This window comes from Taeniopygia guttata, chromosome 1A (assembly GCF_048771995.1).
Source record: "Taeniopygia guttata chromosome 1A, bTaeGut7.mat, whole genome shotgun sequence".
NCBI classification, from domain to species: Eukaryota; Metazoa; Chordata; class Aves; order Passeriformes; family Estrildidae; genus Taeniopygia; species Taeniopygia guttata.
The window spans coordinates 69,452,376-69,464,742 of record NC_133025.1 but is presented as its reverse complement, the minus strand read 5'-3'; the positions used below and the strand labels follow the sequence as shown (position 1 = coordinate 69,464,742).

General features: G+C 44.0%; 1 protein-coding gene across 3 annotated transcripts in view; it reads right to left on the bottom strand.

Moving 5' to 3' along the window:
* Positions 1-12,367, bottom strand: part of CACNA2D4 (calcium voltage-gated channel auxiliary subunit alpha2delta 4) — a 123,574-nt gene that overhangs the window by 77,551 nt on the left and 33,656 nt on the right. For all 3 annotated transcript variants that reach the window (XM_030263628.4, XM_072923883.1, XM_072923884.1), the window contains exons 14-18: positions 11,879-11,956; positions 9,922-10,002; positions 7,649-7,723; positions 6,624-6,710; positions 3,274-3,345 (exon numbers count right to left, since the gene is read on the bottom strand). In XM_030263628.4, coding sequence (XP_030119488.4) covers positions 3,274-3,345; positions 6,624-6,710; positions 7,649-7,723; positions 9,922-10,002; positions 11,879-11,956 — 393 coding nt within the window. The remainder of the gene's footprint in view (positions 1-3,273; positions 3,346-6,623; positions 6,711-7,648; positions 7,724-9,921; positions 10,003-11,878; positions 11,957-12,367) is intronic.

Genomic DNA, 12,367 nt, shown 5'->3' with positions numbered 1-12,367 from the left:
TTCCAGCAGGAGCAGGGCTCAGGGGCAGATAGGAAGGAGGAGTAGAGTTGAAGGAGAGGCAGAATGGTGAACTTATCCTCTGTGTGGGTGGGCAGCCAGGGCCAAGTCTCCCCACTCCTGTGGGAAATGCTGATATTCCTGACATTTGATTTCACACCAAAGTGGGACAAAATATTACCATATTCCAATTTTGTTAAAATCGGTTAAAAAAATTTTACATTTTCAATTTGGAAAAAAAGTGCTGTTTCAAATCCAAGCCATTTTGATTCGCTTGCCAATATTTTTTTCAGACTGACATTTCAACTGAAGACATTTTAGATTATTGAAAGCTGCCTCAGAACTTCATCTGTTTGCCAGACTGGCCTTTTCCTGTAGGAAAGTGTTGATTTCAGTGGAACGCTTTTCTAAAGGAGAAAAGTTTCTGGAAAGTTTCTATCCAAGCCTTATGCCAGTATATGAACCCTAATATGTTTAAAATCCTAGACCCAGTCTGAGAACGAGGTGAGAGGATGTGTGTGGGAGACAGGGGAGTGAACACAGAAAACTCAGTGTTCCCCAGGGAAAGTCATGCCTGCTCTAACCTGCTCGAGCTGAGCAGCCCTGAAAGTGGAGCGAGGCACAGAGGGCTCCAGATCCACAGTGTGCACCAAGTTTGTGCTCACTGTGCTGACAGGGATGGGGGATATCATTAGGTGTGATGGGGATTCAGGTTATTGTTAGATGAGGAGGTGGCAGGTGGCTTGACCCCTTTCCTCCCCCCTCTCTCCATGCATTGCAACTGTACTGCTGAACAACAGAGTGTTCTGCTGGGCCAAGACCACACAGAATCATTGAGGTTGGAAAAGACCTCTGAGATCACCAAGCCCATCCTTTGGCCTATCACCACCTTGTCAAGCAGACCATAGCACTAAGTGCCATGTCCAAGCCTTTCTCGAACACTTCCAGGGACGGTGACTCCACCACCTGGGCGGTCCAGTCCAATTTTTAAATAACCCTTTCCATGAAGTTATTTCTCTTAATGTGCAAGATCTTCCAAAGGGCTGTGATACCCCCAAAGAATATCACTTGGTGGTGTTTTGGTGGATGTGGGTGGTACGAAAGGTATTAACTCTCCCTTTTCTTGCCTGTCTGATCTGACGATGGAGGCAGGGAGGCATGGAAAAGACCTGGCCACTACCCCAAGACCCTTTCTCCTTTAGCAGGGCCTGTTCTGCTCCTCCTTTTTTCCCCTGACCTGCCCCTCTTCTGGTCAATTGTTTCAATGCTGCTCTGCTTCATCAGCTAGCAGAGTACAAGTGGGAATTACTAAGCTTCATTTCTGATTTTCACTCCATGTGTATTCTGATAATAGTAAAATTCTCACAGACTCAGCCTCAGTCCCCTGTTGTGCTTCATAAGGCTTCCAGAGATGCAGAATGGAGCAAACAATATCTCTTTACCATGGCTGCTTTTTGTTATCTTCTTTTTCCCCTGGGTAGGGTAGCAGAAGGAAGTCTCTAAAATATTGAACTAAAAGATAGTATTGGATGACTCAGAAGAAGTGTTACTGAGGGTGCACAAAGGGGTTAAACTAGCAAAAGAAGCAATCTAGACCTACAAAGAATAGATCTTGCTCTAAAACCTTGATTACTTTTCTGATAGAATAACTAAGGTAATGGATGAAGGAAATAAAGGTCATTCAATATATTTGGGTTTATATAAAGTGCTTGAAACAGCTTCTCATGAACTTCTATTACAAAGAATCAGTTTAAGTGGGCTTAAATAAGATATAGAGTGAGAACCAGCAGCAGAACTGTAAACAGAAAGAAACAGTAAACAACAGGCCATCGAGGGAAAAAAATCTAACGGGAGGAACAGACTCTGTCTTAGCAGCCCTTCTGTACAGGGATCTGTAAGACAAAACAGAACATTTCTCTGCATACTAAAAAAAAAGTCTCAACAGCCCTTAAAATTAGAAAGACTGGATGGAAAGGAGAAGTGGGTTTCATGTGGAAAAATGGCAACTGGAAAAAATAGCTAAGAAACACAGAATTGAGGGCGGCAGTTCCAGTGCAGTTGTGGGAGGGAGAAAAAAATTGAAGGGACAGCAGAAGAGATTGGGGGCTCCCTATTCAGAAATATCCTATTGCAGAGAATAGCTGCTCTGTGCAGAGCAACAGGGAAACAGTCACATAATTCAGTGAAGCCCTGGTACTTGGGCACCAGAAATGATAGAAGAGTCAACAGGAACAATCGTAATAGCTGAAAAGTGTGCAAATATTTCAAATGCAGATATTAGCAATGCCCAGAAGAAAAGCAAAGCCATCAGCAGGTCCATGGGAGTTACAGATACCAAGAATAGAGAGGAAAAAAAATGTAGTGACAAGATCTAGCAGGACAACCATTCAGAGGAAACAGAGGGGTGTCTTCATTAGGAAATGGCCCCACATTTCAGCAGTGGCTGTGAGCATTTGGTTTGTTGGAATTGATGCTGACTGTGGCTTAGCATGGGAACAGTTCAGCCAGCCACTTAAAAAAATGCTCTCTATAAAGGATGGAAAATTTTCCTGAAATATAGAAGACTTCTGGGCAGTGTAACTTGCAGGACTCTGGAATACTTCCTAACAGGAAATGATGAAAGCCAAAATCTTCGAGAGAGTTAAATAAATGTGAATGAAAAAGTACCAGTGAACATAAATGTAAGAGATAATTTTGCACTGATTCCAAAGGAAGATGTATAACCCTGCCCTAGAGCTGGTAGGGAGTGTTCAGAAGTCTCCATTTCACCAGGACTTTCCATAAAACATCTGCAAATGTTTGCTTAGAAATTTAATCCTGGACCTGGATAAAGGCAATCACATTCTGACGAAGTGAGGGACAAAGTTTTCATGAGTGGTTTTGGATAGGGAAAGAGGGTGGCAAAACAGTCTCCAAATCTCCTTCTGCCTAAGTCAGTTCAGCATAATCTTCCCCTATTGTAACTCTTGAAGATCTCGGATTCATTTCACAGCCCTATAAACAATGAACAACCTGCTTTTTGGCTTTGCCTGGACAAAGTAGGGAGCTGAGAGACATTTCCAGTACCTTTCTGAGAACAGAATCTTGGTAGGTGTAATGAGCACTTCTAATGATGTTCTCTTGTATGTTTTAGCACATGCATTCTATATGTGGTGAAGCAATAAAATCCTCACACTCAGGAATGCTGAACATTGAAAACTACATCCCTTGTGGTTTTTCAGCATCCACTTCCCATCCACTCCCCTGGGTGACCTGAACAGAAGGATAATTTCTTACCCCTTTGTCCACAGGGACCTTCACATCCATAGAGAGGTAGCCTGTCTCCCCATTGATCATAGCACTTCTCAGCTGCAGAGGTGAACAAGTTTGGTGTTAGTGTCTCCAAGCAGGCCTCAGCAGGAATTAACAGAGCCACTTGTCATTAACACACAGGGGCTGGCAGAAAGAATCACTGTTGGCTCCCTCTCCTCCCCAGCTCTGTCTTGATTATTTCAAACAGAAATCCTGTTTGCAGTGATCAGAATCCTTGGACAGTCATGTTGATAAGTGATACAGAATAGTAATAGTTTATCCTGAAAGCTTGTTGATGTGTCTTTTAGCAAAAATAAAGGATTTGGAATCTGCTAAATTGCCAGTCCCATTTACAGACTTCACTGTTTGGCAGCCAGAAATTCATTAGCACAGTGCTTTGAGAGCCTGGAAGAGGAGAAAACTGAGAAACCCACTAACTCCCTCAGACTGATTCCAAAGATCTCTGACATTTTTAAAACTGATTTATAAATTATAGGCTGTATTCAGCACCACTTCTGAGGTGCAGCAAAGCGGCTGTTTAGCACAGTAAAGCAAGACTATATGAGAGCAGGGTAGGCAGTGAGAAGACCACTTTATTCAACCCAGGTTCCAAAGGTAAAATGTAATTTTCACAGTGACTCCCAGCCTCTTGCAAGAAAGATCCAGGAAATTTTTCCACAAGTACAGAGGCTTTGACTTCAGGTCTAGCCTGCCAGAGCATATCAAGTCTATTGCTTCAGGCTGGATAGAAAAAAAATAGTGTGGGAAGTAACTTACTCATTCACAAATTGTTTCCTTACTTCCAGAGACAGGCCTCCATTCAGGTGTTAGCCAGTCTCAACTGCATTGGCTTTACAAGACCACAGATTTGTTTATTATGGCTGTTTGATGTGGGTTATTTACAGACCTAGAATATGAAGCTCATGTTTCCCAAGGCCCACATCTTGGAAATGAAAACACTGACTGGTACTATTACTCTTTTTGGCTAAGAGTGTTTGACCTTCTTCCAGAGCCTCAGCATACTCTCTGTTGTGGTCTGACAGCCTGCAGGACTTACCATGGGTTCTGGGTTGAGAATCATAGAATACCCTGAACTGGAAACAAGGATCATCAAGTCCAACTCCCAGCTCTGCACAGCACATCCCCAAGAGTCACACCGTGTGCCTGAGAACATTGTCCAAACGCTCCTTCAGCTCTGGCAGGCTGGTGCTGTGCCCCCTGCCCTGGGGAGCTGTTCCAGTGCCCAGCCACCCCCTGGGGGAAAAACCTTTTTGTAATAACCAACCTAAACCTGCCCTGGCACAGCTCCAGGCCATTCCTTCTGGTTCTGTCACTGTCACCACAGAGAGGACATCAGTGCCTGCCCCTCCTCTTCCTCTCTCAGGGAGGTGTAACTGCAGTGAGGTCTCCCCTCAGCCTCCTCCAGGCTGAACACACCAAGAGACCTCAACCACTCCTTGTATGACTTCCTCTCCAGACCCTTGGCCTTTCTCCCTTTCCCCCTCTCACTATGAATATCCCTGTGTTGCTTTACAGGGAAGCCCAAACCCTTGCTGCTGCCTGGCTGCAGGTTGCACCACTGTGCATCAGTTGGTGTTTTTCAGACAATGCCAACTTCCCTCTCTTGCATTTCTTTTTGCAGCTGGCTGTATTACACATCATTAGCACTTGGGCATATTTTTCCAGCCTGAATGTGCTGCTTATCAGCATTACAGAGATTACGGATGTGGAGTCTGTCATTGATCTAATACCATAGCTACAAATATGAGTGTTGAAATGTTGCCAGCTTTCTGCTGCAGTGGGTGTATCTTGAGAGCCTCTAGACTTGCTGAAGTCACACTGCAGATATTGCTCACGTCACTGAATGTCTGCACCCTCTGTGACTGCAACCTTTCTTTCTTCTGGAAGATGCAGTACAGGAAGACAAAATGGCTTTTGTTTCTCATGCTGGTTTCATGATTTTTTTGTTCCCTGAATAGGTTTACTCTGATTGCCTATGGACAGAAACCTTACACTTGTACTGTATTTGTATTCAGGTATCAGTGTCAGTTGGTCAGACAGGAGCCCACTAGCCAAATAAATATGAGAGCAAAGCAGATTTCTTTCATTTCCTGGATTATTTTTTTTAATAGCAAACTAGGCAAAGAGGTGTAGCTCTAAAAGTGGCTCCAGTGAGAGAGAAAACAGCAATGGGAGTGAAGTGCTGTAAGAGATCAGTGAACCTACAAGAAAGCTGCTGGCAACTTGCATCTTGGTAGTTCCACTGCATGTAAGACCTCTTATTTTCGTCTTGCTTTCCAAATTACATACTTCTGCTGTGTTCTCTTTCTCAGTTTGCCACTCTTCCACTTCCCAAATTCCTTTGATGTTGCCTTTATACTTGGCCTACCCTAGTGGCAGTAGCTACTTTGATCCTCTTGCTGCTCTGTTTGTCCTGCCTGTTTAAGTGGATATCTTTAAGCATCAGATCCGTTTATCTCAGCAGTCTCCCCTGTGATCCAGAAGCATGTGTCTCACAGCTAATTCTATCTTACTCCAAATTCAGTTCTTACCTTAGTAATTTAAGTATCTATTTCCTCCTATTTCCTCCTAGTTCTGAGTAAAATAAAACCAGCCACAAAGGAACCTCTCTATATTCTCATTTTATCTGGGGTCCTAGATGTGCAAAGCAGCAGTGTGCAGCTGTTAAAGGTGCACGCTGTTTCTTCTTTGTCACTTGTTAATAATTTTGCTCAAAAGACAGCAGAAAAGGGTTTGGTACTTTTTTTTTTTTTAATGTTTTCCCTCTGGTCAGTTACTGCTTTCAGTGACTCCATACCTGTGCAGTAAGGTGGTTTCTGGAATTTGTTTTTCCCAAGTCCTTTATCCCCTGTGTTTATTACTAATAGTGACTGCAAGCTTTAATCTCTTGATGAATGTACCTCCTTGTTCCTGATCTTGTTAGTTGAGTGGCTTCATGTGTATCTGACATACTGTGTGTGTGGGTGACATCACAGGACACTGCCACACTCCTCAACTACTCTGGCTTTATATTAAGCCAGAGTATTAGGCAGTTTACACAAAGACTGGCTCGCTGGAGCATCCTCCAAAGTGCTTCCTTCCTCCTCCCAGCACTTCTTCTTTGTTCCATAAGAAGGAAAACTCATACTGGGAAGGAACAAGCACTTGGTAGGGGAGCTTCATGCTTTGTCCTCTTGTAAACCACCTATCTCTGTTAGTCAGAGCCAGTCAGGCACAGAAAACCAGCAGGAGTGCTCCCCACACCTTCCATACAGGCACACAAAGTAGGAGAAAGAAGGTTCTACAAGAGGCTAAATCCACTTTCTGACACTCACTATTTCATCCTGGTCTTCCCACTCCACTTCTGAAAGATCTACGCTGTTGTAGTTCGGCTTAGGCTTCAGTTTCTTTCCTTCTTTATACTGGCATTAAAAAAAAAAAAAAAAAGAAAATAAAGAAAAAGATTCAAGTAAGTAGCTAGATCACTTCCTAAAGCAAACCTTTAAGAACTGGTGTGTAATTTGAAAAATAGGGATGTCTCATTTCTTCTCTGACTAAGAAGGCAGAATTTGTGTGGAAGGCAGAATTCCTTGGTTCCACGTCACGTATTTCTTTATGCTGGCAGTGAGGGGCCAGGGGGAGTTCCAGTGGGACAGGCTGCTCCAGGAGCATGGGACAGACAGGAAGACAGCTTAACTTACAGGTAAAGGCTATGGCCTCCTTTTCCTAAACAGATCAGAACAACACCCCTGCCTGCAATAAATCACTTTTTTTCCCTGCAGCTAAGAGTAAATCCCATTAGCATTATAATACCAGCAGGAGACCTTTTCTGATGGGAGTCAGGCTTTAACTCCACTCATGGGAGACTTTTCACCTAGAATTAACGCAAAAGAGTTATTCCATTAATCTCTGGGTTCAGGGAGGAGGTGTGAGTCAGACTGGGAGAGGCCAATTGATGGTGGAAGGGTAAAGCAGCGCCCTTGCCTGGCTTTGCCCTGGAAACATGGCATGTCGCTTCTCTTCATACACCAAAGTGGCTCCCAGTGCCTGTGGTGGCCCTGGGCAGAGGTGCCTTTCTGAAGACAGGGCCACCATGGGGCTTCACAGCAGCTTTCTCTGGTGGTGAGCACACACTAATGCTTCTAGGTGGATTTGTGCTGACCTGCAGGTGTCTGAGACGTAAAATCATCACCTGCTCTGCATCTCAGCAAGGAGGCCAGCTGGCCCTCCTGCTCCTGGGTGCCTGTATGTCAGAGGCTGGTGGCCTTCACAGCTCAAAAACCCCAAAGAAATCAGAAGCAGCCCTGAAAGTCACTGTGTTCAAGTCAGCAAAGGCTCTCAGATGCACAGCTCTACGTACCAAAGGCCGGAGGTCTGGGTGGGACAGGATGTAGCCGTTGTTGGTGTTCAGGAAGGCGTAGCCATGGACACCCAGCTGCAGAAAGAGGCATTAGAATAATCAGTGCTTTAGCTACAAACACTGCTGTGTAATGGGTGCTGCTGATACCCTGGCACCCACCAATATTGAGAGATACTTTCCTTTAAAAGGTATTGACCAGCAGAAAATGGAATCCATCCCAAAGTACGTATTTGTCTGCTCTGTCTGTGCTTGGATGCACAAAAGGATGCGCAGGTAGGAGGTATGTGAGCACATTCAGAAAAATATGCCCTCCTACAGTCTGATTGTCATTGTGGACAATTAGCACCCAGAGGCAGACTGAGCCCTCCACAGCAGAGATGTGGAAATTGGAAAGTGATGAGGAAATTGGCAGTGATGAGGAATGTTGTAGTTTTAAAATGCTTTTTAAGGAAAAGCATAATCTAACAAGACCAGACGCTGGCTGACCTGATCTGCGAGAGATTTCCAAGAGAGAAGTTATTAAGCTCAAGCCCATATATAATGCAAATTCCAGCTACACCCTGAGTTGCTAAAAACCTGCAGGTAGCCTGTGCTTGCCAAAACAAGAGGTGTCTGAAGAAAAACAACAATGAATAAAGTTGCTATCTTAAAAAAAAAAAAAAAAAGCAGCAACTTTATTCCTATAGAGACAATCCTGAAGGGAGAGGGAAGTGAGGAGGTAAGTAATTTACAATCTGTCTGTGCATTCAGGGAATCAATTCTGTATTTCACACATCCCAGACCAAAAACTTGGACCATCTCTACGCGAAGCAGTTTTTTGAAAAACACACTTGGCTTAACTCAGTGTGGCAAGAATGAAACCAAGACACTAGATCAGCAATTTTTTTTTTTTGGCCTATCAAAGCTGAAATTTCCCAGCCCAGTAAGAGCACAATCATTAATATATAAGCTCCAGAGGTCTGGAATGCTGGAACTGGTCCTTTTGGAGTCCATATGCCAGGGAATTCAAGTTGAAGACCCTAGGTTTCCAAACTGGTCTGGAGTTGGAGGAGTTTCTGAGAAGAAGTGTCCTGCTGCTGATATGATAAAATCCAAATTATTTCCTCTCCTTTCCTGGCACTGCTTGGAGGAAAGAACAGTGACCATCCTTAGCCCAGAAGAAAAAAAATTATTTTATATCTATCCTCTGAGTGACATGGGGAAAGGGAGATAAAAAGGCATTATTATACAGAAAATTATCATCTAAAACTTGACCCAAACCAGGCAGCTTTGCATGCTGATTGCAGGCACCCTGACACTCCCAGTTCCAGGGCTGTCTGCAGGATCATTTCCTACAGCTGCCTGTTAATGGTCTGCCCTGCATCCATGGCTGGAAGCACCACAGAAATTCACAGCTTCTGACAGCACTTTCAGTCCTGTGAGTCTTCAGCAATCAGATTTTGGACAACTGCCTCACTGGTAGTAGTTGTCTGATAGTTATTTAAGAGAAAACAAAACCTTGAAATGTTGGCTCAAATTGCCGGATTTCATGGTGGTCCTTGGATGTGCACGCTGTCTCCTGCTGTGCAGCCTGACTGAACAAAGGGTCACTGCCTGGAATTTACAGCAGAAACCAAACCAAACTGTGCATCTCTGGGGGAATTTCCTATGGATGAGCATTTTTTTTTAAGATACATTGAACAGAGGGCTAATGGAAAGTTTTTTGACTAACAATTCTGGGGAGCAAATACTCTATCCAGGTGTAGCACAAAATGAGTGAGAGCCAACTTTCTGTACACTGTCCTGCCAAGAAACCATCATGCTGATCTGGAGAAAGGAACCTCTAGGCATGACAGGAGAGTTGGCTCTCCATAATCCATTCAGCCCTCAGCTTTTCTGCTAAGAATATTGACAGTGAAACGAGTACATTTTTTGCCAGCTGGCATGGCAGCTCTTGTCCATTGGGAACTGGATATAAAACTTTAATTCTTCTAATATAGGCTGCCATCTCTGAGGAATTTAGGTTGGTGACCATCAGGATGCAAAGGTTCCATGACCTTTTGCCAACCTCCGGATCACCCTGTCCTTGTGCTGCTGAAGCAGCCTAAAAGCTTGTAGTAGTGAATGATTTCATATGTGCTATATGGAAACCACACACCACTGCATCCAACAATCTTCCCTTATGCTCATACTTTTTCCTACAGAGCAGAGAAGTGATTTTTCAGTCATGCCCATGGATGTGTGAGTAGTGATTTTGCTGTGCAAAGGAACCACTTGCATTATCTCAGTCTTACCTTATACCGTGGAGCAAGTTTTAACAACTCCCTCAGTGGTACATCAGAGCCCACCACACCCAGAAGAATGCCATGGGATCGCTTTAACACAAAGAAGAATCCATTTTCAGAAGCAAACCCTGGGTAGTTTTATGCCTGAAAACACATTATTGTCTCCCTAGTAGTTTCTCACCCATCCCCTCTAGGCTTGTGTGAAAATGGTTATTTGAAACCAATTAATATACTTCAAAAACTCCATAGAGGTTATTCCAGTGTTTATGGAGAAGAGTGATTCTACACAACACTAGTCAGTATTCACTACTGTGATTCAGAAGTAACATAAAATCACTGAAAACAAGTTTTGCGGGCAAACCCCTGCATTCAGTATGTGTAAATACCAATAAGGTCAAGAAAATAATACAAACCAACATGAATAGGTTGATAAATTGGGCCAGCTAAATCAAATGCCAAATACAAAACTGTTAACCTAGATAAAAGGAAATCCCCTCTCCATGACATTGGGATCTGGTTGTTAAATAAGCACCTGGAGAGCACTGTGGGAAAATACACACAGGCTCCCACTACAGTGCTGTGCTAATGCAGGCTACAGCCAGCCCCAGGTGGAGAAGGCAGACAATCACTTGTAGGACCTGGATGAAGAGTTTATCCCTTGTCCCAGCAATGCTAAGGTACCATTCTCCATTTTAAAAGGATGATGAGAAATTAGAAATGCTACAGAAAAGAGTGTCTAAAGGGTTTCAAACCCCAGAGGAATTGCCCGTATCAAATCATCAAAATAATTCAACATTTTAAATCTTATCAAGATAGACAGGTTTGATTTTATGGCAGTGTAGAAGATGCTTTCCATGAAAACTTACTAATGGGTACAGGCTTTTTGATCTGAGGAAGCCATTATGACAGGAAGGTGAGGTCAGACAAATTAAAAGCAGAATTTAGACACCAGTTTTTCACGAAGAATTAAAAACCACAATGGAGAGAGCTTGGGCTGGATGCCTTTCTTCAACGATTGGCTTTTGCCAAACCCAGGGTATTTGGCTCATCTATCTGAGATGTAAAGGTCTGCAATAAAATGCAGACTGGACAAGGTAATGTGTCAGAATCTGTGGGTATTGATGATTCCGAGACTGTAGAAAGTCTCTGTCTTTCTGCCCCGCTGCCAAAGAAGAAGCCATAATTGGTCTGTGCTGGTTTCAAGGTTGTTTATTCTGTTTATCTCTAACATGTTCTGCTGCCCTGCCGCAGCTCTGTCCTGCAGGGCAGCGTGTGGGGCTCTGCCCCTCAGTGGGATGGTACAAACATTATATACCAGAAACTACCTGTGCTATATTTACAATAACGTGCCAATATCTGTCACCTACCTACAGTGTGTCCCCAGCCTAAACCAACAGAAAAATGCCAACACTACAGTGAAACATGGAGGGCATGAAGAAGGAGAAAAAGGACAAGACACACCCAATTCCTCCATCTTGTCCCCTCTGAACCCCTAATCTAGAAATCTAAAATTTTACTTTTGCACCTGTGCCACACTTAATTATTACTCTTATCAAACACTCAGAGCTTGTAATTCATCCTGTAAGATTGAAAACTCCTCTCCATGGACAGAGATCACAGACAGTGTCTCTGGGGGCTCTGTCCAGGGGGGTTCCTGACCCCTGCCAGGGTCCCAGACCTGCCAGGGCAGCCAGAGGGAAGCCCTGGATTCCCACAGTAATGATGTCTTCCAGCCTGAAATTTCAGTGTCTGTGAACTAGGCTTGGTTTGAAAATGGAAGGGATAAAACAAGAAGGGGTATTTTAAAGAAATGACAGACTATCATTCTGACAGATAAAATATCACCCATCTACCCTGCTGCCTTCCCTAATGCTGAATGTTTCTTCAGAGGCCCTTTGGCTTTAGAACCCCGAGAAGTTCTGCTACCTCCTGTCCCAGAGGAGCAGGGAGCCCACGCCTCACTCACCGTCTCGTTCTTCTTGCTGAACACCGGCATGGCCACGGTCGTCATGAGCAGCAGGCTCTGAGCCTGCGACGCAAAGAGCTGCCACAGAACAACGGGAGGGGTGTCAGCAAGTGCAGCGCCCCAGGGACTGCAGGTTCCCAAGGACCCCAGGTGTGGGCTGCAGTTGGTCACCTCCTTGCCCCCCACACTTCTAGGGAAACAGATGGCAACACTTTTAAATAGTCCGTGGCCAAGAGGACCGTGGGATGGATTCTTGCTCATGTGGGGTGATGAGGATGGGATGAAAGCCAGTAAAATCCATTGAAGAGTTGTTTTAAGGAAGAGACAGAAGCCTGAAGAAGTGGTGGCACAATTTATACCCACCACTCCTTATGAGTATAGACATAAGCACTTATAAAATGAGTGCAAAACCCACCAACACAAGCAGCACTGAACAGAGAAAAGCAACACAAATATGAGCAAAATCACAAAAAAGGTATCATCTATACT